Source organism: Lissotriton vulgaris, chromosome 7 (assembly GCF_964263255.1).
Source record: "Lissotriton vulgaris chromosome 7, aLisVul1.2, whole genome shotgun sequence".
In the NCBI taxonomy this organism is placed as follows: domain Eukaryota; kingdom Metazoa; phylum Chordata; class Amphibia; order Caudata; family Salamandridae; genus Lissotriton; species Lissotriton vulgaris.
Genome location: NC_141695.1, coordinates 502,915,733 through 502,938,147, shown reverse-complemented (window position 1 = coordinate 502,938,147; position 22,415 = coordinate 502,915,733). Strand labels below are relative to the sequence as shown.

At 44.1% G+C, this 22,415-nt stretch overlaps 1 protein-coding gene across 1 annotated transcript in view; it reads right to left on the bottom strand.

Annotated features, from left to right (window-relative positions):
• The window catches only part of DNAH9 (dynein axonemal heavy chain 9), a 1,435,662-nt gene that overhangs the window by 423,686 nt on the left and 989,561 nt on the right, over window positions 1-22,415 (bottom strand). Inside the window, exon 59 of the mRNA XM_086930591.1 lies at window positions 12,593-12,715. Within this exon, the coding sequence (XP_086786717.1) occupies window positions 12,593-12,715 (123 nt within the window). The remainder of the gene's footprint in view (window positions 1-12,592; window positions 12,716-22,415) is intronic.

Sequence of the window (22,415 nt, the reverse complement as noted above, 5' to 3'; positions counted from 1 at the left end):
AGGAAAACCAAGGCAGGTGAGAATCTTTCTTGGTTACATTTTCGGTATAGTACCATTTATGTATCCTAAGTTGTATGGTGGTTATGCTTACAGTATGTGTTTCTGATTACTCAGCATGTATGAAATCACGGTTTGAAATTGTAGGTATAGTACCTAAGAATATCCTTTGTGTTACTGAGTCTCAACCCTCTTTTACCCACAGTTCTTGCAATAATATTTGTTCTGTTCATTGTACAGTTCCAGGAATATTAGTGTTTTCGTCATCTTTCACAAATGTACAAAGAGTTCCTCATCCAAATTCATCCCCCTCGGGATCTTGCTTTTCATTCGGATGATATATTTTGATTCCAGTTGGCGTAGTTTGGATTTCCGATCTCCCAGTCTTTCATTTTCTTCTACTTGGTCTATGCCGTAGAATTGCATTTTCATCCAATCTCCTTCTTGACACTCAAGCATGTGTTTGGCTGTGGCATAAGACATGTCTTTGTTTTTTACAGCTCTTATATGCTCGAGCATTCTCTTTTTCAAAGTGCAAACTGTACTCCCAATGTACATTTGTGCGCAATCACACTGTATCACATATACTACATATTGAGTAGTACATGTGATCTTCGACTTTATCACAATTTGTCGGCCATCTGGATCTCTGACATATTTTGTATTTTTGCCTATTTTGCACGCTTTGCAATGTCCACATTTGATGAAACCATTTTGTTGTGTTTTCAACCAATTCGATGATTTTGTGTCTTTACTTTCAAAGTGGCTGTGTACGAGCATGTTTTTTAATGATGGTACTTTTCTGAAGGTTAGCTTTGGCTCATTTCCCAATATTTTCTTCAAGTCAGGGTCTTGGTGTAATAATGGCCAGTATTTTTGTATACATCCTCGTATTTTGTGTGCCTCTTTGCTGTAACTCAAAATTAATCTTGGAGGATCGTGTTTGGTTGAAATGGTTTGTCTTTTCTGTATCAGAGTTTCTGATCTTGATCTTTGCTTGATTTTATCCATGTTTTTCTTTAGGATGCTTTTCTTATAGCCTCTTGCTTCCAATCTTGAGGCATATTTTGAGATTTGGTTATTGGCTTCCTTTTCTGATGAGCAGTTTCTTTTCATTCTCATAAATTCTCCAAAGGGAATATTGTTTATTACAGACCTTGGATGAAAGCTATCGGCATGTAAGATACTGTTGGTTGCCGTGCTTTTCCTAAAAAGAGTTGTGTTTATTTGGTCATTTTCGATGTACACTGTTTCTATGGGGGCGTCTACAAAAATGTGCCGCAAACTGTGTGTCGGCGACACTGAGGAAGGACTGTTGTCTGAAACGCGTCTGTCATCTTTTGCCGTATGCTGTAAATAAAATCTGCTGCCATACCCGGAGTGCTTCAAGTCTTCTTTCCGAGCTGTGAGGGAGACCAACGAGCTTCAATATATATATATATATATATATATATATATATATATATATATTGTAGATCAGTTCACTTGCAAATTCATCGCAGTTTCTAAGCAGGAACGATTCATCGGTATTCTTAGTTTGCTGCAACATCTCTTGAAAATGCATGATTTACAACTTCTCGCACGATAATGTCGTATCCCAAAACAATTTTGTGGTAGGCTTTGTTGAATATAAAGTGCTCTTTAAAAACGTTGAGAAGCACAGCTACCTAGAGAGCGATTGGTGTTTTGCTTCTAAAATTTGTGGGATTGGCTGATCGACCTGAACCTCCGTGATTGGTGTGCGGATTGGCTGGGATTTTTGCATTATGCTGATTGGTATAATCAGAACGAGCATTCACGATGCTTTGGCAATCACCCTGTGGCTGTGAGATGGTTCTGAAAGTTCCCGTATTTGAAAGGTGAGGGGAGAAGTAGTATCATCCTTAGAGGCAACTTGGCGTAGAAGTCTTTTGGATAGTGAACTACCTCCCATCTAAAGCTAGTTAGATCGTCAGAGCAGGCATTTACTTCTTGCAGCGACCATCTAAACATTGGCCGCGCGCGAGGTGGAGAAGCGAGAGTTGTGTTCGCGCTCAGCCAATGCACACAAAAACAAACATTGCGCGCAGGCGCGCGTGAGGGGGGTGCAGCCGAGAGCAAGCAGCGTTGCGGGAGCGTGCAAACTAAATATAGCTGCGCGCTCTCGCAAGGAAATCGCCAAAACGTGCCCACGCTGCATTGAAAGCAATGCAACACGTGCACGTTTTTGCCTGAAAAGCTGCATCCATCTCAAGAGGTCACTTTCCTCTGCAACGCATGCGCGTTGCAGAGGCGAGACCTAAAAAAGGTCTCACCCTAGCATCAGAATCAATGGAACATTGTTTTGCAAACAGCTTTGGAAAACTCCATGCATATCTTTTACCAATCTCCTCATCTCATAAAATAGCCTTATCAGAAAACGCGTTTCTGCATCCTTGTGTATTATGCGATGGAAAGTCCATGCAAAGTTAACATACTTATAGCACTCCCTGATCAAAGCAACTATCATACCAGATAACATCTAACAAGTGATTGCCATATCCCAATAATTCATTCAAAGGGAAAATAATAAGTACACTTCTCTCGGTGACGGCTGGTGACATTTGAAAGTGGTGAGGAGTAAAGGTCATGGATGAGTGTTATGTCGCAAGCAAAGGGAGCGAGCCGACTATCATAAAGAAGATTGGGGCGCTTTTTTTTTTAAAGAGTGGGCAAATCATTGCTTTATAATATTATCAGTAGAATTGCATGATTGTGAAAATGTAATATCCATTACAGTGAAACTGTGCTATCTGTCTATGAGAGTGCACTACTTCACCATCCTTTAGCATTATATTTACGACAGTGCCCCAAACTGCACAACCACCAGTTACATACCACAGCCTTTCAACGTTCCAGATGAAAAAGCAGCTCTTCTGCTACCTTTGGGTTTTTCACAATCCTTATGATTTCAGTTATGCAACATTGGCGGAAGCACCCTGACTATGAACATTGTTCCAACACCACTGCAGCGTTTAATTATGGCACAACAGACCATAGACCTTGACCCGATATACTTCCATTGTGAGTCCGAGAATGCTGATGGTAAGGGATGAAATTTCCAACATCATCCTCTGGCCTGTGTTGCGTGTTGGTAATGATGACATTTAGGCTCGCCCTCTCGGAAGTATGCTACAACTACGGGAAACTATCAGACCCAAACAAAAAGTGGATAGCATTTATTTCGGAATATTTACCTTATAAAAAACTAAGAAAAGGGCTAATATAACAAAGTGCAGTCAGTTGCAATGACCAGAAAATATGGCTTTTTAAGATGTAGTGATTTTAATGCAGGGATTGGCACTGCTGTGTGTGGGCTGTGAGTGATATGCATGCACCTGGAGTAATGTTGGTTCTATGAGCAGGTGATATGCATTTACTGTGGGTGAAGTGTAACTGGTGATGTGCCTTCACTGCATGTCTCACATGGAGTTATGAGAGAACAGGAAGCAAAGCTGAGTAACCACAGTAGGGTTGCATTAAAACACGCTCACGAGCAGACACCTAACACACATTTTAGTGCAGAGAGCTGGAAAAGGTTAAACTATTTATATCCATCTCTAGAAACAAGATTCAAGGTAACTAGAAGGAATTATGTTTTTGCAAATTAGTGATGCTCTCTGTAATCTAGCTATTTCTTTACTGTAACAACAAATATCAGATAGTGTCATTCATTGTATTTCTTTAATTCGTGTGAGCTTTTAATGACGGGCTCGGATGTGTGTCCCCTTTATCAAGCTTTACTGTAAACCGATTCTTCCCGTGCGGCCTTCGAGCACATTTCATCCAGTTGCTCGGAACAGTCGCATGCCAGCCTTTCCTTTTTGCTGGAGTATTTCATTGATGTTCTATTGGCTGGGAGGTGTTGGGTTTTAGTTTGATAGAGCCAATCAATAGCCGAGGCCTGCTTGCCAGCCTACCCATTAGCTGATCAGCTAGAGCCAGGGGAGGACTGGCGTGAGAAGTCAAAAATGCATACTGCCAGTATGGGCTTTCTTCCACCTGCTGCTCTGCAACATGTGCAGAGTATATTAACTTCTTTGCAGCTACATGCATGCCTTGGAGGCCATTTGTCACAGAACCCTAAAGCTTTTGAAATATTTCAATTCAGTATAAGAATCTGCATTTTCCCAATTGTTATGCCGACCAACTTTCTTTTTTGCAGATTTATATAGCTCAAACACGACCTGAAGGAATTGGAGCTCTGTACATGAGCACTCAAAGTCCTTACATTACACAAATTCAGATTCTTTTATTATTTTTTTACGCACAGGATGATTACGTGATTTGCCTTGAATCACACAATGGTCTATTTTCCTGACACCACATCAGCTTTGCTCTTGCTTTAAAGTAAACAAGCAAGTCTTGTTTTCAGACAAGGATGTGGCGAGTATGAATGGGACCCAGACCATGTTCGCAGCAAGAGATAACGTGGCAGGGAGGTCGGCAGCAGCAGGGGAGGGGGGAGAGGAGAGTAGTAGGGGGGAGGTGGGGGGGGGGGGGGTATTGTTAGGTTGTTAACATTGTTGAGAATCCAGTACAGCAAGCACTGCATAACGTAGTAAACAGTCATAAGATAAGCAGAGACTTGGAGGGGGGACGTACGAACTCACTGGGACGGACCCTATGTTGTGATTTGTGGATATTTCCTGGCTGGATGAAACTGTGCCAGTATTTTGCTGAATGATAAAAGCTAATAACATTTGTTTTAAAAGAAGCAAGTGCTAAACTCCAACGTGGCCGGTTTATTTTCATAGTCAACTCTTGTATTCACACCACAACTACAAATTCAGCCTACTGCACCACCTGCCTGTGTCTGAGCCTATCCAGACGCTTCAGACGCTGCTTGCTTGCTTTTTATGTTATCAAATGGCATGGAAGCTGTGCCGGGTTTAGCTGGAGCAGGCACACTCTGCGCTCCTCAGGAGACTGAGGGGATGCAGCAGCAACCCCCCCATGCTTACTAAAAATGCACATAGGAGAAGCCTCAAGTGCGCATGTAGGGTTGGGCGCAGATAGGCACCCATCCAACCCATCACGCACACTTTACTTTAAACCAAGCCTGCAGTGAAGCCCCACCCATGTCTGCCTGCCCTGCGCTCTCACTCATTTTAAATGACAATGACACCTGCCCTGAAACGAGAATATTGCGATGGCTCAGCCGGGAAGAAACACCATAAACTAAATCAATCTTAGATTAATTTACAACTGGATCTGAGTGGGCAACAAATACAAGGGGGTGACGCTACTACGCCCTAATATGGCAACCACCCCTAATATCTCTTCCTGAAATATACTTTAGTGCTTTCAAAGGATACAGATTGAGCAACCTCTCTCTAACCTTATTTGAATTTGTTGACAAAAAGATAGTTGGTAATGGCACACGTAGCTTCAAGTCGAAATTAGTCAAAACTTTCAGGAGGAAAGATTGTTCCATCCTCAAGGTAATTTATACTCGAAAAATACTACCAATAGTAAAGCAAAATACAGTTTGCAATTCATTCTCCTTCTTGTTAACCTTACAAGAAATGTTATCTCTAGGATTAATATTTAAATAAAATGTTATGCAAAGGCTTCAAAAGCTGAGTCATCTGTTGAGGTAATCGAAAGCTCAAATTACATTGCATTAGTAGGAAATGCACTGAAAGAAATTTAGTCATCACTCTATCAAGGATATGTACAATAACTAGCACCGCATCTGAAGAAGAATTCACAAAAAAGCTCTGCATTGCCTAATGAAAGTTCTCAATCTGAGAGGCAGAGTGCCAAGCAATTCAGAAGCCCACCTGTGAAGTTATGGGTTGCAATTGAGAAACTAGTTCTGAAGCTGACGATGAATGCATTTCCCCTTTTTAAATTTCCTCACATGGTGGGACAATGATGTATGCTGCTTTGCTTTGTTATGCTTCGTATATCTCCTTTCTGAAGAACTACTACTCTAATCCTATAGCACTACTTCTATCACCTACAGAGTTCCTGCGTGTTCCATACTGTTCACTGTCATTTTTAACATCTACATGGGGCACCTTGGGGCTTATACACCTATAAAAGTATCACAGTTCCCCAATATGCTAATGCTAATGCTAATGATGTACAACTCTACTTGAAAGGCTCCTGCACTCCATACATCCTACACCTCAAACACTGTCTGCACTTTACCTCTGAGGTTAAGACCTCTGACCTCCTGGTCAGAGATCCGCTCTCTCCTCCAGCAGCTCAGCTGCTGCGCCACTGCTGCTGCCTTGCTAAGGTAGGTGTTTGAGGCCCTCCTCCATCCGCAGGCTCCCCCCTGCGTCTCATCCCTGGTGGTCCAGTGGGAGAGCCTTGCTCTTCTGCTGGTCTGCTGTTGTCTGGCTTTGTGTTTTATTCCCTGTGTCTGTTTTCTGTCTTTTGTTGTTGTTCTCTGTCTTCTGTTATTGTGCCTTTATTTCATATCTGTATTGTAATTGTACCTGTTTTCTCCTCCGTGCCCATTCTGTTATTAGGTCTTTATTTCATATCTATATTGTAATTGTACCTGTTTTCTCCTCCGTGCCCATTCTCTTATTGTGCCTTTATTTTGTATCTGTATTTGTGTTGTAATTGTACCTGTATTTTCCCTGTGCCTGTTTTTGCAGCTGCTGTCTTCTCAGCCCCTCTCCCCTGCCTTTTCCAGCTCCCGCCTCCCAGCTGCTCTTCCCTCCCCCTTCCCTATTTAATGTTGGCGGCTGCACGGCCGTGCCACTGGCAAAGCCCATCTGCGCCTGTCCGCGACTCCAACGCGACCAGTGCCAGGGACCATGGATCTCCGACCACCCACCGCTATGACTCAGCTGCCCTCCTCGCACTCATCTCCTGAAGGAGCAACAACTACCAGCTGCCCATGCCTAACACCACCCACGGCCAGTACTGCCACCATACTTTCACCACCCTCCGCACCCCGACAGCCGTCACCCCCACGCCAGACGCCGGCACCCCTGAAGCACTGAGGTGCATCCTCCTCAACGTGTGCTCCTTGCACAGACATGCCGTAGAGATCTGGGACCTCCTCGACACCCTCTCGCCAGACATCGCCTTCTTCACAGAAACATGGACCAACTCCACCTCCGCTCCTGACATCGCCACCGCCATCCCTGATGGATACAAGATCCAGAGGAAGGACCGCAACAACCACCCATGGGGAGGACTCCCCATCGCACACAAGAGCTCCCTCCGACTCTCCACCTCCAGCACAAGCGACAGCCCACCCACCACCAAACACCTCCCAGACCTCGAACCATGTTCACTACTACCATTGCCGACCTCATTGCGCCCCACACCATCGCCTCCATGGACTACATGCTCATCGGAGACCTTAAATTCTACCTCGACAACCTCAGCGACCCCAACTCCGCCACCCTCCTGGACAACGTCGACAATCTCGGACTGAAACAGCTCGTTACCAAACCCACCCACAAGGCAGGACACACCCTCAACACCATTGTCGCAGGAGGTAAACATGTCTACTTCAGCCACACCATGCAACCCCCCTGGACGGACCACCATAGCGTACACTTCCACGTCAACAAACCCACTGCACCCAAATATGCAACCCGACCCCCACAAAGAAACTAGTCACAGAGGAGCAGCTCAACTCCACCCTCAACCGTGATGCCCCCTCCACCTCGATCAACACCAACCTCGCAGCCAAAGAACTCCACAGATGGATCGCCAACGGCACAGACAAGATAACACTCCTATGTAACCCCAACAGACAGCAGCCCAGCAAGGCCACCTGGTTCACCGCCAACCTCCAAGAATCCAGACGCACCTGCAGATGTCTCGAAAAGAACTGGCAGTGCTTAATTTGAGTTGGTGCTATCCGGTGCTCAGCACCGGCATCTAGTCCTCAGCACCAGAGCTTACACAACCAATTAAGGGCACACTCATTTGGAAAGCAGGCGATTTTCCCCAAAATCACAGAATGTTGAGCCACGCTGGGACTCAAACCCGGTTCCCCAGCTTCGAAATCAAAAGCTCTAGCCATTAGGCCAAATCTTCTACAGAATAATAAGTGCCGGGGCTCCAGTCAAGAGGCAGTATGCACCAGCATATTTATCCTGTTACTGCTGCTTCGTGAGGAGAGCCCTGGCACTTTTTATATTACAAATTAAAAATGAGAACTGGAGAAACAGCAAATCCTCGGAAGACTGTTCAACCACCAAGAATGCCATGACAGAATACCACCAATGCAACAGATCCACCAAAAGGACCTTCATCCAGAACAAGATCCTCGCCAACTCCAGCAACTCTAAGGAACTCTTCAGCATCATCCAGGAATTCACCAAATCCCCCAGCGAAACAATGAACATCACCCCCTCCCAGGACCTCTGCAACAAGCTTGGCTCCTACTTCCATCTGAAAATTAGGGTCCTCTACGACAATTTCATCGAACAGACTCCAGAAACCACCCTTCCCTCCAGCGATGACAGCCAGCCCACCATCACTGCCTAGATCCCGGTTACCAGTGAAGATATCACCACACCATGAAGAGCACTCACTCAGGAGTCCCCACGGACCCCGGCACGGCGCACATCTTCCACAGAGCCGCCACCGCCATAGCGCCCGACGTACGATGCACCATCACGACTCCCTCGAATCCAGCACTTTCCCCGACGACTGGAAACGTGCAGAAGTTAAGCACCTCCTCAAGCAACCATCTGCAGACCCGACGAACCTGAAGAACTACTGACCCATCTCTCTCCTTCCCTTCTCAGCCAAAGTCACTGAGAAGCTTGCCAATGCCCAGCTGACAAACTTTGTCGAAGAGAACGCCACCCTCGACTCCTCCCAGTCCAGATTCTGCAGTAACCACAGCACCGCGACCACCCTCCTCGCCACCACAGACGATATCTGCACACTCCTAGACCAAGGACACACCGTAGCCCTCATCCTACTGGACCTCTCCGCAGCCTTCAACACCATCTCCCATTGTACTCTTGCAGCCAGATTCCACGACACCGGCATACAGAGAACCGCCCTCAACTGGCGCTGCTCTTTCCTCGCCGGCAGAACCCAAAGGATCAGACTCCCACCTTTCTTCTCCGAACCCACAGGGGTCAACTGCGGAGTACCCCAAGGATCATCGCTCAGTCACACGCTCTTCAACATCTATATGGCCCTCCTTGCTGCCATCGTCATACATCATGGACTCAGCATGGTATTCTAGGTCGACAACACCCAGCTCATCCTCTCACTCATGAAGGACCCTGAAACTACCAGACTCAGCTTCCAAGAAGGAATGAAACACGTTGCAGCTTGGATGAGCAGCAGCTATTTGAAGAAACCTCTGCTGAGGAGAGGAACTGGAAGAAACTGAGGGGGAGACTATTCCTAAGCTGAAGTGCTGCTTAGGGGATTGGCATGCAGTGGTTGCCTGACTGCCAAAGAGAGGAGAAAGGACTTTGTGCGCTTTACTTTCAACTTGTGAAGGATCTGCAAGGGCTTGGAAAAGAGCTTTCCTCCTGCTGAAGTCTCAGGGACAACAGACTTCAACCCCCTAGCTCCCCAGAGTTCTTTTGGAAGTACCTGCTGCTGTTTTGGGCCTTCTGAAGAACTGCGTGTCGCAAGGAGCTGGAAGCGCGACTCAACAAGGAAGAAGTGTGTCACAGTCGCTGCTGCTGACGTCGCATCGTGAATGTCGGCGCTGTAGCTGTCGTATTGCACCGCATCAACAGAAGAGTCTCACAACGAGGGAGAAGCATGCCGCCGTCGCTGTTGCTGCCGTCGCATTGTGGATGTCGGCGCTGTAGCTGTCGTATTGCACCGCATCAAGAAAAGCGCCTCGCATCCCCGGAGAAGCGCCCCGCCGTCGGAGCTGGTGCCGTCGCATCTTGGATGTCGCCGCTGTAGTTGTCGCATTGTGCGGAAGCTTCTGGCAACGCCAGAGAAGAGTGTCGCAGCTGAAGCTGTTGCCGTCGTATCACGGAACAGGGGTGTTGCCGCTGCAGCTTACGCATTGAATCGAGACACCTTGCATCCTCAGAGAAGCGTGCCGCTTCTGGAAGATCTTCACATCTTTATTTCTTTGCACCGGAACTTTGCCGCATTTCCATCACTGCGACATTGCTTGTCGTGGAAGCGCATCGCATCGTAAGGTACATTGACGCAATGTGTTGCATCTTAAGAACTGAACTGAACTAAGCTAAAACTACCATCTTAAAGTAACAGTATTGTGTATTTTTGTTGTTTATGGTCTTGTGGTAAATCTATATAAAGTATACTTATTTTTGATATAAAACCTTGTGTGGTGTCCATCTGTAGTGTTGTCACTGGGTTACTGTATGTGGTCACAAATGCTTTATACACTGCCTCTGAGAAAAGCCTGTCTGCTCATGCCAAGCTACCAAGGGAGTCAACAGCAGTTATTTTAGGAGTGTATCCCCTTTACCCTGACTAGAGGCAAGGGTTCATATTTCTCACAAGTACCTACCTGTGCCAACTAGTGACCCCTAAATCTAACAATAGCACTATACAATTTCCACATGCCTATACTAAGACAGAGAATAAGTCTTTGATCTCAATGAGGTCCTTAACGTATCCTCTGTGGATACTCTGAGAAAGCTTTGCTTCCCTCTCACAAAGCACTTTAAGATGCATTCAATGGCACAAGTTATATGATGTTGTCTCATGGTCTTTCCCCAAGAACAAAATACACTTAAATATTGGTGCTCGCCTTTCCTTAAAAATGAAGGGATAGTATGAACAATCAACAATACAAAAGAAAAAATGTGTGCGGCCCCAGATCCCACATTTGAGGAAGTGCAGAAAAACACATGGACCTCAATGGTGCCATATGAATGCTGTCACATCACTTTGATGAAGACAGGTGACACTGTTGTTGACACTGGCCAAGCCACCTGGCACTGGTGACTTTACATTGGTAAAAACGTTCCTGGATCCACTCTAGCACCTGTGCAGGGTTTCATGTATGACATCTGCATGAGGAATTACACATTAGAAAGTAGGGGCCACATGTATCAACATTAGGAATAGTGATTACCTAATGGCGATTTTCTGTGAATCGCAATTAGCTAATCGATATTCCTAATGTATGAAATTGATAACGTTTAATTTAGCGATTCCTAGGGGGTTACAAATTGACCCCCCTCATTAATATTAACGAGGTAGGTCACAATTTGCGACTCCCTTGGAAACACTAAAGTCACTGGGATGGTGGCCTTCTAGGGTCAGCAGACCACCATGTCTGTGATTGCTTTTCAATAAAGCAATCTTTTTTTTTTAATGCAGGCCATTTTACTTAAAGCGTTGGACCACTGCCTGTTCTTAAAAAAACATTCATACATACTGCTGCAATTTGGTATTTGGGAAGTGACGCCCTAAACACGCATCTTCGGAATACCAATCGCAAACCCATTTTGTGATTCGATAACATGTTACTGAATCACAAAATAGGGTTTGATACATAGGAAAAGCCTTTTTTGCATTTTCAAAAAGGCCAATTCTGCTAATTGGTCTGTTTGTGAATGTGAAATAGCTTCATACATGTGGCCCTAGGTTTTTAAATTAGTTTTCAATCTGCTGAATAAAAAGGGAAGAAATCTCTACAGATCATATGTTAAAAGTGAGCAATATGTGTAAAAGATGTTCGATGCACAGATGAGGGCTAAGGCCCACATGCATCAACAATGCCATTTGCGATTCCTTATTAGCGAAAAATAAGGATTCGCTAATAAGGAATTGCAAAAGGCTATGCATGAAAAAATCGCTAAAAAAAATTGCGATTTCTTAAAATTCCTTAATTGCGACTTGCAAATTGCGAATCGCAATTAAGGAATACCTCCCCATTCATTACTATGGGCCTAGAGGCCTATAGGAATGAATGGGAAGACATTCTCAATTTGCGATTCTCAATTAGTGAATCGCAAATTGATAATGCAATTTCAAGGGTGCCAGAGTGTCAAAAGGACACCCTGTTGCACCCCTGAAATCTGCCTATAAGTACATCTTGCACACACACATGCCCCAAGGGCATGTGTGTGTGTAAAATGGAACTTTGAAAAATGCACTTTAGTGCATTTTCAAAGTTTTCGCAAATTACCATGAAGGTCAACTTCATGGTAATTTGCTCCCCCTATTAGCGAAATCACACATTTTTTTTGTTTGATGCATTGCATTTAAGAAATCTCAATTTGAGATTCCTTAAATGCAATTGCAAATTAAGAAATCGCAATTTTGCGATGTCTTAAATTGCGAATAATACAAAAATTGTGATGCATCCCAAATAATGAAATTGCATTCGCAAACGGGCGAATTTTGCGATTCGCACCCTTTGCGAATGCAATTTTCATTGATGCATGTGCCCCTTAGGGAGTACATTAATTGGCTTACAGGACTGATTTCAGGAATGTTTTAACCCTAACTCGAAGTATCCGCTAAGTCAGTCACAACGACAATCTCACCACGGCACTCAATAGCATTTCTAGGTTTCAAGCCTTGCAAAGGTCAGCATTAGCTATATTAAGAAGGAGAACGTTAAAGCATCATCACATTTTTAACGAAAATCCATTGCTTAGAAAGTAACCAGAACACTGCTTACCTTTATGCCGCCCCAGGACTGATTGGACAGGAAATCAACGGGGCTTGTTAGGCCTGGCTGTGCAGGGTACCGAAGAAGGAAATCCAGCTCACCCATGTTTATTTCTTTACTCATCAAAAGTATCTAGAGTATGAAACAAGAAGAACATATTTACTCCAGCTGTGGTGGCACCATGCATATTTGAAAACAGCACTTAATGCGGGTCTTAAGTGCACATACATATTTTTACGGGCTCTACTATACACAATCACATCACTACTTTTAGAAAGAGAATTAAATGTAGAACAGACACCTTCATTAACTGCACTCTGAATACGTATTTTTTTCTCTGTGAAAAATATCAAGTTAATTGGCACAATGAAAAATGAGGTACCTGTAACAATGACTTTCTATTGTGCAGTCTCTTTACCTCATCGCTGGTGGAGGATCTGGGAACATTCTGTTCCTTATATTTTTAAAGAACTTTAGGCATCAGGAGACCGCAATCCTGCAGATACTTTTAGGTCATAAAGTCTATAAATTCACGTTCCTTCCGCTTCGGGGCATTAAATCCCAAGGGGCTTTATTTCAAATATCCGCAGGAGAGGGAGCTGAGAATGTTGCGTCATATTCAGTGCATTCTATAGACACAAGAGAAGTTACTCCCATACATCAAGGTCATATTCTTACAGTTTGATTCATAGAGCTTACCTACACTTAAGCTAAACCCAGGTGTGAATAAAGTGAAACGGCATTTACAACGCAAGCTTAACCATGCGTGCCGTTTCAACTCAAGCCGAACAACACTTGCCTTAACCGCGCCTATGCCTTAGCCACGCATAGGCGTGGTTAAGGCAGTCGGCGCTCTAGATGCAGAGCGGATGGTCAGGGAGAGGAACAGGATGGATGTGGCTTGGTAAGTAGAGTCATCGGGTAGTTTTCAGGGCAGTGGGTGGTTTTAAGGCTCAGGGTGGGGGGCTGGGGTCAGGGTAATTTTTAGGGCTGAGTTTTATGGTTCAGGGCCAGGGGCTGGAGTTGGTGTCGTTCTTTTCGGCTGGAAATCGTTAGGGCTCAGGATGGGGGATTGGGGTCATTTTTAGTGCAGGGGCGGGTAGATTGCAGTGCTAGGGGCTGGGTTTGATGGTTCAGGGCGAGGAGGCGGGGCTGGGGTGTGATGTTTACTACGCATATACCTTTACCAATCATGCCTTTACAATATAGTTGGTTATAAAGGAATGAGTGGTAAAGACGAGGTCCTTGTTAAGACGGCGTTGTTAAGGCATGCGTGGGTTATAGAATCATCATTCCATCATACAACTGTGAAAAAAGTGTCTTCTGTGCACAGAAGATGCTGAATGTGAAAACAGGATATGTGGATATTAATGGGACGAACAATACATACAACAGCAGAAAAACACCAGGCGGACATATTTTTCACTGCAGTTTACTGAAGGACTAGCTATCTTTCCTTGTGACTTTTTCCACCCTAACCTAGCAATTTACATGTTAGGAATTGTTGTAGTTCGTGTGCAGATTAGGGACTCTGGCCCACATGCATCAACAATGCCATTTGCGATTCCTTATCAGCGAAAAATAAGGTTTCGCTAATAAGGAATAGCAAAAGGCTATGCATGAAGAAATCACAAAAAAATTGTGATTTCTTAATATTCCTTAATTGCGACTCGCAAATTGCGAGTCGCAATTAAGGAATACCTCCCCATTCATTCCTATGGGCCTAGAGGCCGATAGGAATGAGTGGGAAGACATTCTCAATTTGCGAATCGCAATTAGCGAATCGCAAATTGAGAATGCAATTTCAAGGGTGCAGGGGTGTCCAAAGGACACCTTGTTGCACCCCTGAAATTGATCTGTGCACATATGTTGCACACACACATGCCCTTAGGGCATGTGTGTGCGCAACATGAAACTTTGAAAAATGTACAAAAGTGCATTTTTAAAAGTTTTTGCAAATTACCATGAAGTTGAACTTCATGGTAATTTGCTACTCCTATTAGCGAAATCGCTAATTTTTTGACTTTGATGCATTGCATTTAAGGAATCACAATTTGGGATTCCTTAAATGCAATCGCAATTTAGAGATTCGTTAAATTGCGATTTTTGCATTTGGGATGATGCATCCCAAATACAAAAATACCGGTCGCAAAGGGGAAGATTCTGAGAATCTGCCCGTTTGCGACTGGTTTTTAGCTTGATGCATGTGGCTGTCAGCACCAAACACACCTAAAATTCAGTTGGTTTAGGAGGAAGGATTTCTCCTTATGGACATTTTTTTCATTGTTGAAGCAAAAAACAGGAACAATGTTTTCCCCAAACCTTACTACTGACATGCCAGGAATATGAGCAAATGCAATAGCAAGCACCCCGCTTGGCTTTGTGGAGATCACCCAAAAAAAAAGTTACTGAAGCTGTAATTTAACATCTTGTCCACTTATTTTCGCTCTTGTTAGTTCACATCTCTTTGCAATTAAGAGATTAAGGGCCAGATGTATCAGGCTATTTTTTTGTTGCAAACGCTGCGACTCGCTAAAAAACAGCGTTTGCGACTAAAAAATAGGTAAATGGTATGTATCATGCAAAAAACCTCGCAATATTAAGGAATCGCAAATTTTGCGATTCCTTAATATTGCGTAAGCATTTAAGAAATCGCAAATTGCGATTTCTTAAATGCTATGTATGAAGCATTTCATTTTTACGAATTTTGTTTAAGAAATCGCAAATTACCACCAACTTGTAGTTGGTGGTAATTTGCGAATTCTTTTACAAATAGCGATTCCTTAAAAATCGCTATTTAGAAATCGCAAAAGGGTATGTTGATACATCTACTCCCAAATAACAAAGTAACTCAAAGAGATGTAATTGTTTAAGAATATCAGAATTAACAGGGTGAGATTTTTTGTCTAACTCATATGTTTAAATGTCTTCTATAACCAACCAGCTAGTCCAGAAATGAGGCAGAAATAGCAGAGACCAGGCATCATCTCAGTTTCTGCTAAATGATGGCATAGCCAAAATGAGTCCCTGTTATCAGATCGGAACCATTAGAAGGCTGCATTTGCAGGAAGCATGTGATGTGGCCCAAATAACCTCAGAAACAAAGGCAATTCTGAAAAGTGAGGGAGTATGTCAATCTCCATTTTGTAGCTGCATGCACCCCATGGCAATTTGGAACTCAAAATACAATCTGATTGAAAAAAACTGCATTGAATCTCTACTTGTCAGCTGCATCTCCATAAAAGCTAATTCCAGAACCATAGATAAATCCTGCAATCAGTAAAATATAAAATCTTTTTTTGATTGTGATGATTAGGTAGCCAACAACACTAGAGCAATGTTTGAAATTCCAATCTGAAAGCAGTATCTTCAGTGAGGGGAACAATGAAAGAGCTTTTCAAAAGGTCTTCACTCCTGTATTGCACAGAACAAAACAGTTATCAAAAATGTTCATCTATTATGTTATCTGACAAGCAGCTCTTAGTTCATTTTAACTCTGGTCTGGTGGATAAGGGATGGAATCAACAGTAAATCATATGAGAAAACACGATAATGCATCTAATTATCAAACTCAGGTAGCAAAAGAGCGCAATAATAAATGAATGGGTGAATATGTGATTGCATGACTGAGTAAATGGGGTAATTCGGTAGGTTGAGCTCCAAGAAACAAGAAATCTCTGGGAATAAAGGTGTACAAAGTTTTATTAAGTAAACTTAGACTTGCATGTTTCCTCCTTATTGGTCTACAATGTCTATGCCCTTGCTCATTTTTTTCTTTGCAAACAGGCAATATTTTCCTTGTGACAATACCTCCTCACAAGTGCTGATTGTCTCTGATATGGATGTTTGATTTTCTTACAATTTAACTTTGCACACAGTTTTCCTTAGACTTTGTAACTTAATAAAAGTTGCCTATTTTTATTTTGCTTGCAACACGTTAAGTGGCGAGAAAGTCCCTGTTAGGAAGTCATCTTTTTTGCCACAGGGAAGTCATCTTTTTTGCCGTGTTCACCTACATTTGTTTTTGCTGACTGGTAACTGATTCTGACTTTGCCCTGGGCTCTGCTAACCAGGCCCTGTGCAAGTGCCCAGTTCAAAAGTTGTATGGTACTTGCATGTGATTGCATTGGCAATGGCAGACCCCTGTAAGTCCCTAGTAGATAAAAGGGTCAGGAGGGTCAAACTACCTTATAAGTCCCAAGTATTTAATAGGGCATGGAGGTTTAGAGGCACTGCAGATTTCCTGCACTTGAATGTGTGCGCAGCTGTGGGCCCACTGTCACTTCTAAACGCAGCCCTGCCTTGCAGGGAAGTCAGTTATTGTAAGTTGGGCTAATTACAACTGACACTGACAGGCCCTATAAGTCCTCTATAAATTATAGGGCAGGGGGTTCAAATTACCTATCGGTCCCTAGTATATAATAGGGCCTGGAGGTTTAGAGGGCCCTGCAGATTTCCTGCACTTGCATGTGTGCACTGTTGTATGTCTACTGTCATTTTAAAGGCAGCCTTGCTTTGCAGAGTGTCTTTAAAAGTTCATTGTATGAAATTTCGACTCTGGTGGTATGGGCACTTCAAAAGTGTTAATCTACCTTATCTTACATCTTAGGCATCCCCAAGGTCTCCCCTAGGTATCCCAGGAGTATGTTTGCGGAGTGGGGTCACTCATAAGCAGGTACCTTATATAGGGTCTTGTATATGCCCTGGTAAAGGAAAAACTGCCCATTTCATTTTGTAATTGTAATTGTAATTTGCATTTATATAGCGCATTATCACCAACTGTCTCTAAGCGCTGTATGCTCCATAGGCTAACATTACAATATTTTATTTAAGTATAAATATTACTAGTAAAATGTATAACTATTACTAGTAAAGGAGTGAATTGTCATTCAAGGCCTTAAAAGATTCGTACTGACAAATTCAACAACTTCTCATCGTTGAACTTGTCATAACTAATTATAATTTTTTTTTCTGTGAGCCACAATCCAGCCTTCTAGCAGTCTCCCCTGATTTGGTCAGCTCTACCAGGTGCAGAGATCAGGCCAGGCTGGGAGATGGGTAATAAACACGAGGTTCATAAGATAGCAGAACAGTAAGCAATGCCAGCCAGGCTCTCCACCTCTTGCCAAATGGCAGGGCTAAAATGTAATATGGAGGGAAGGTTTCAGGTAAATGAGCCATACCAGTAGGTTGGTTTAGCCAGTTCTAACTCCTCCAGAGATAAAGCATCCATTTTGGATTTTGGAAGTGTAGTGCTTTGTGGGACTAGAAGATGCCACCCTTTGGAGGAAGCTGTCATGCTTTTGGAAAGCACCCTGCACCTCATTGAACAGGGGCGACCCCCTACTTTTTTGCTCAGAGCACTGGATGAATATGAGAGAGGTGCATGGCCTCTCAGATCTGCTGCCTGAAACTAAAAAGGATAGGATGAACTGCCCTGCCAGAATCTGGGTCTGCACCCAAAGACCTGTACTCTGACTGCGCCTGCTGCACAATCTGGTAATACAGCCCTGAGGAATGTGCTTTGCTTCAAGAAGGATTAAGGAGTAGACTCCCTGCAAGCTATAGGTTAGCTGAGCCCACCTGCATCATCGCCACCAAGAATCCACAGCCTGGAGGGTGTCCTGTGGACCTGTAAAGATTTGGCTAGGTGTACTGTGGGAATTGTAGTCCAGACATCCCAAAGGCCATCTATGAGATTCCAGACCTTTGGATTGGTGTGTTGGTCACTCTGAACCTACAAGGAGACCTTCTGGAAGGACTTGCAGATATTTGGATAAGTTTTGAGAAATTTTGTAATAAATCTCAATTAAATGATGACCGATTAGGCATTGATAGTCAAGCCGGCCACCTTCAACTATGACCCGGCCAGGATTTCAGGATCATCCCGCTGAAAGTTCCAGACTTCCAGGATTTGATTGGGGCCTCAAAGAAACTCAAGTTGGTGAACCCGCACCGAATCCGGCATGACGAAGTGCCTTGCTCAACATCCGAAGAAAAAGCTACAGAAAAGTTTCTAAGTGTTAAGGTAAAATTTTGACTTTGTCCCAGTCAAGCACAACCATATGTCCCAAGTGAGTGCTATATGTTTTTAACCACTATAAAGTGATTCATCTTTAAAAATTAATATCTCCGGTTGCCTACATTGGAATTTGGACATTTTGTTGTCATTTAAAAAAATATATATATTCTATTTTTATAAATTGGTGTGAGATTTTTATTTTTTGTCTCATTTATTTAGTGTATAGGTGTTTTTAAATGTTTACATACATGTCTCCTAAGATAAGCCTGCCTGCATGCAGCCAGTTGCCAAGGGTTGAGCAAGGGACTTATTTACTAAGAGCTTGTTGTACCTTGTATTCTGTTGGTGGCCTTATTGCTAGTGGTTAGTGTATACTTACTCCCCTACCAATAACCCACTTTCCAATATTTGGTGACAGTGGTGGCATACCGACTTGGGTTCAAATTATACCATACCATAATTGAGTTAAGATCTTTAAAAATCCACTAAATTGTCGTAGAACAAAGCTTTTGATTTTTGAATGTTTGAAAATTTGGACTAAACTGATTTTTGATCCAGTGTTTCAATTTTTCGAAATGTCTTCTAAGTATGATTGACACGTTTTGAGACCTAAAACTAGGGATCCCAAGGAGTCAGATCTGACTAAACTTATAGTGGTTGAGCTTAAGGTTCAGTGTAGGGCTAGGGAGCTACCGGCAACTAGCAAGATTAGGAAGGCAGAGTTGGTTAGCACCGTGTAGGCCTGGGCCAGGTCAGCCCCAGAGAATGAAGGGGAGGGGAGGGTTCATCCCCCCAAATCACCCAGGTGGAGGGTGATATCAGTGCTAGGTTTGCCAATCCAGCTAGGGGTGGGGAGGAGGAGGTTCTCCCACACAGGAGCCAGGGATGTAACTAAGGGAAAAGGAGCTGGCCCTAAGTGTCAGGGAGCTAGTCCTAAGTGAAAGAGAGCTAGACTTCGGTGAGAGGAAGTGGGCAAGGGTGGTGGAGTGACAAAATGGTGGCAGCAAAATTGAAGAAGAGGTTTAGATGCCCCGGGCTGTTGGTTTAATCCCAGGCCAGGAGAACGACATTGGCAAATGGCTCACAGCATTTGAGAGGGCCCTTTAGAAGAGGGAGGTCCACCCCGAGCATTGAGGTTCACTCTTTTTGGAACTAATCCCTATAGCTGGGAGGTATACGCTCCTGCTCCTAGAGATGTAGCTAAATCATACACCCACATGAGAAGATATTTAATTGAGAAATTTGGCAGTACAGAGTGAAATTCTGGGACACCCAGAAAGTCAACACACAGTCCTGGGTGGACTTTGTGGACCACTCAGAAAAAGCACTAGGAGTCTGGATTGATGGTAATCAAGTAACTACCTATGAGGGGCTGTACAATGTGTTTATGAGGGAGCACATACGGACTCATTGTGTGCAAGAGAAGTTACACCAGTACCTAGTAGAATCTAAGCTGTCTATTCCAAGGGAATTAGCCTGGGCAGCTGATGATTAAGTGAGAACCTGGGTTTCTAATCAGCACCAGGAGGGTGATCACAAGAAGGAAGGACAGCCCCTCTCCCCCAGGGGAAAGAAGGTTGAAAACAGAAGGGGTCCTCAGAAGACCCACAAAAACCTGAACGGGGGGCGAACCACTTCAATTTTAAGGGAAGGGTTTTTTGGGAATGTTTGGTAGGTTCTTTGATCCCTCAAAGGTGGGAAAGTGCTATGACAGTAATCAGCCATGGCACAAGAAAGGAGATGCTGTCTGCACACAGGAGCTCACTTCTGGTGGGTAGGCCCAGGGGCTGGCTAGTGTAGGTGTGGGGTGGAGATTTCTTTAAAGATAGGAAGGGGAGTGACAGAGGCAACCTTATTGTCCCTTGGTGAAGTGGATATTGCAATCCCAGCCACCTTACTTCCAAGCATGGATAAATACAGGCAGAAGCCTACCATCAATTGTCTCGCTTCTGAGAGACACAGAGGCGAGTGTGACTATGGTCATGAGCACCCTGGTTCCTCAGGAGTAGATTATACCTGGTGAGTTCCACCAGATGACCTATGCAGACATCAGAACCCAACTCCATCCAATGGCTGTGGTGGATTTTGAATGGGGAGGTGTGACAGGCCCTATGAAGTTAGTTGTGCCTTCTGTCCTCCCAGTACAGTGTTTAATGGGGAATAATCTCGAAGCATCTGAATGGTCAGAGGTGGAGAGAAAGCTCCAAATGAGAATATTGAAGCTCCCTGCATGGGTATCAGCTATGACCAGGTCACAGACTATCCAGAAGGGAAATTCTGGACACTTGGACCCTGTAACAATGGGCCAAGCACCCACAGACAGGGGTACTCAGATATGCAGCAGAAATCCGATTCTGAGGGGAGTTTTGTCAAGGGCAAAGAGACTGTCCCACCCTTGAAGGCTTGAGGCAGATTGACTTAAAGCAAGAGGAGGTAAATGATAGAGGACTCCACAGAATCTACTGGGAAGTTGGACTGCTCTATTCTGAGGTCATAACCCTTAAGGAAGGGGCCACTAGGAGATTGGAGCTGTCCCAAAAAGCACAGAGAGTGCATGCTGACTTTAGGTCATGATATTCCCTTGGCAGGACATTTGGAGCAGAACCAGACTTGGAAGAGGTTGGTGAACCATTTCTACTGGCCCCATATGTTTAAGACGATAAAGGAGTTCTGTAGCTCCTGTGTCACCTGTCAGGCCAGAGGCAAAACTGGGGACAAGCCAAAGGCTCCCTTGATACCACTGCTAGTGGTTGACTCCCTTTGAGAGGATGGGGGCCGACATTGTTGTTCCCCTAGAACCACCCACTGAATCAGGGAATAAATATATCTTAGTGGTGGTGGACCATGCCACACTATGAGGCAACATGAGGCAATATCCCTATGAGCAGTCACTGCTTCTAAAGTCACTTGTGCCATACTGGATGTGTTCGCCCAAGTGGGTTTCAGAAAGGAGATTGTTTCAGATAGGGATATAAATTTGCTGGCTATCTGAAGGTGACGTGGGAAGAATGTGGTATTACCTAAAATGTCACCACCCCGTATCACTTTAAGACAAATTGTCTGATCCAAAGGACCAATAACAACCTGAAGGGCATGATGAATGGGTTGCCTGACAAACTCTAGATGAGATGGGATGTTCTCCTCCCATGCCTACTGTTTGCCTACAGGAAGGTCCCACAAAAAGAGGTTGTTTCAGTCCCATTGAGCTGTTATTCAGGCACCCATTTGCCTGTTGTTTGGAGTCGTTGAAAAAGCCTCTCAAGGATGCAAAGGACAATGAGCTTGACTATGTGCTGGGCCTGCGGTCTCCCAAATGGCAGAGTACATTTAAAAGGCAGGCAGGAAACTGCAGGCCAGCCAGGAGCTCATGAAGCACTGGTACGATGAGTAAACTGCATTCCTGAGTTTACTCCAGGACAATTGGTGTAGGTGTTGGAGCCTGCAGCTTCCAGGGCTCTCCATAAGAAGTGGACTGGCCCTATCCAGTCATTGAGAAGACGGGTGAGATTACCTACCTGGTCAACCTTAAAACCCCAAGAGCCCTTGTACGGTACTGCATGTCAATAGATTGAAACCCTACCAGGACAGAGCAGACATGATCATTTTATTGTTCACAGATGAGGGAGAAGAGGAGGAGACTGAGCCAGTGCCCTCAACAATGTGGAAGATGGGTCCGTGGAGGTAGTTGTTCACTCCCCCGAATTGGCCTGGGTTTCTGGTTTTGTCTCGCTGAAAGCTCTACAGCCCCAGACTTTCAGGATTTGCCTTGGGCCACGCAAAAATTCAAGCTGGCGAACCTGTACTGAATTT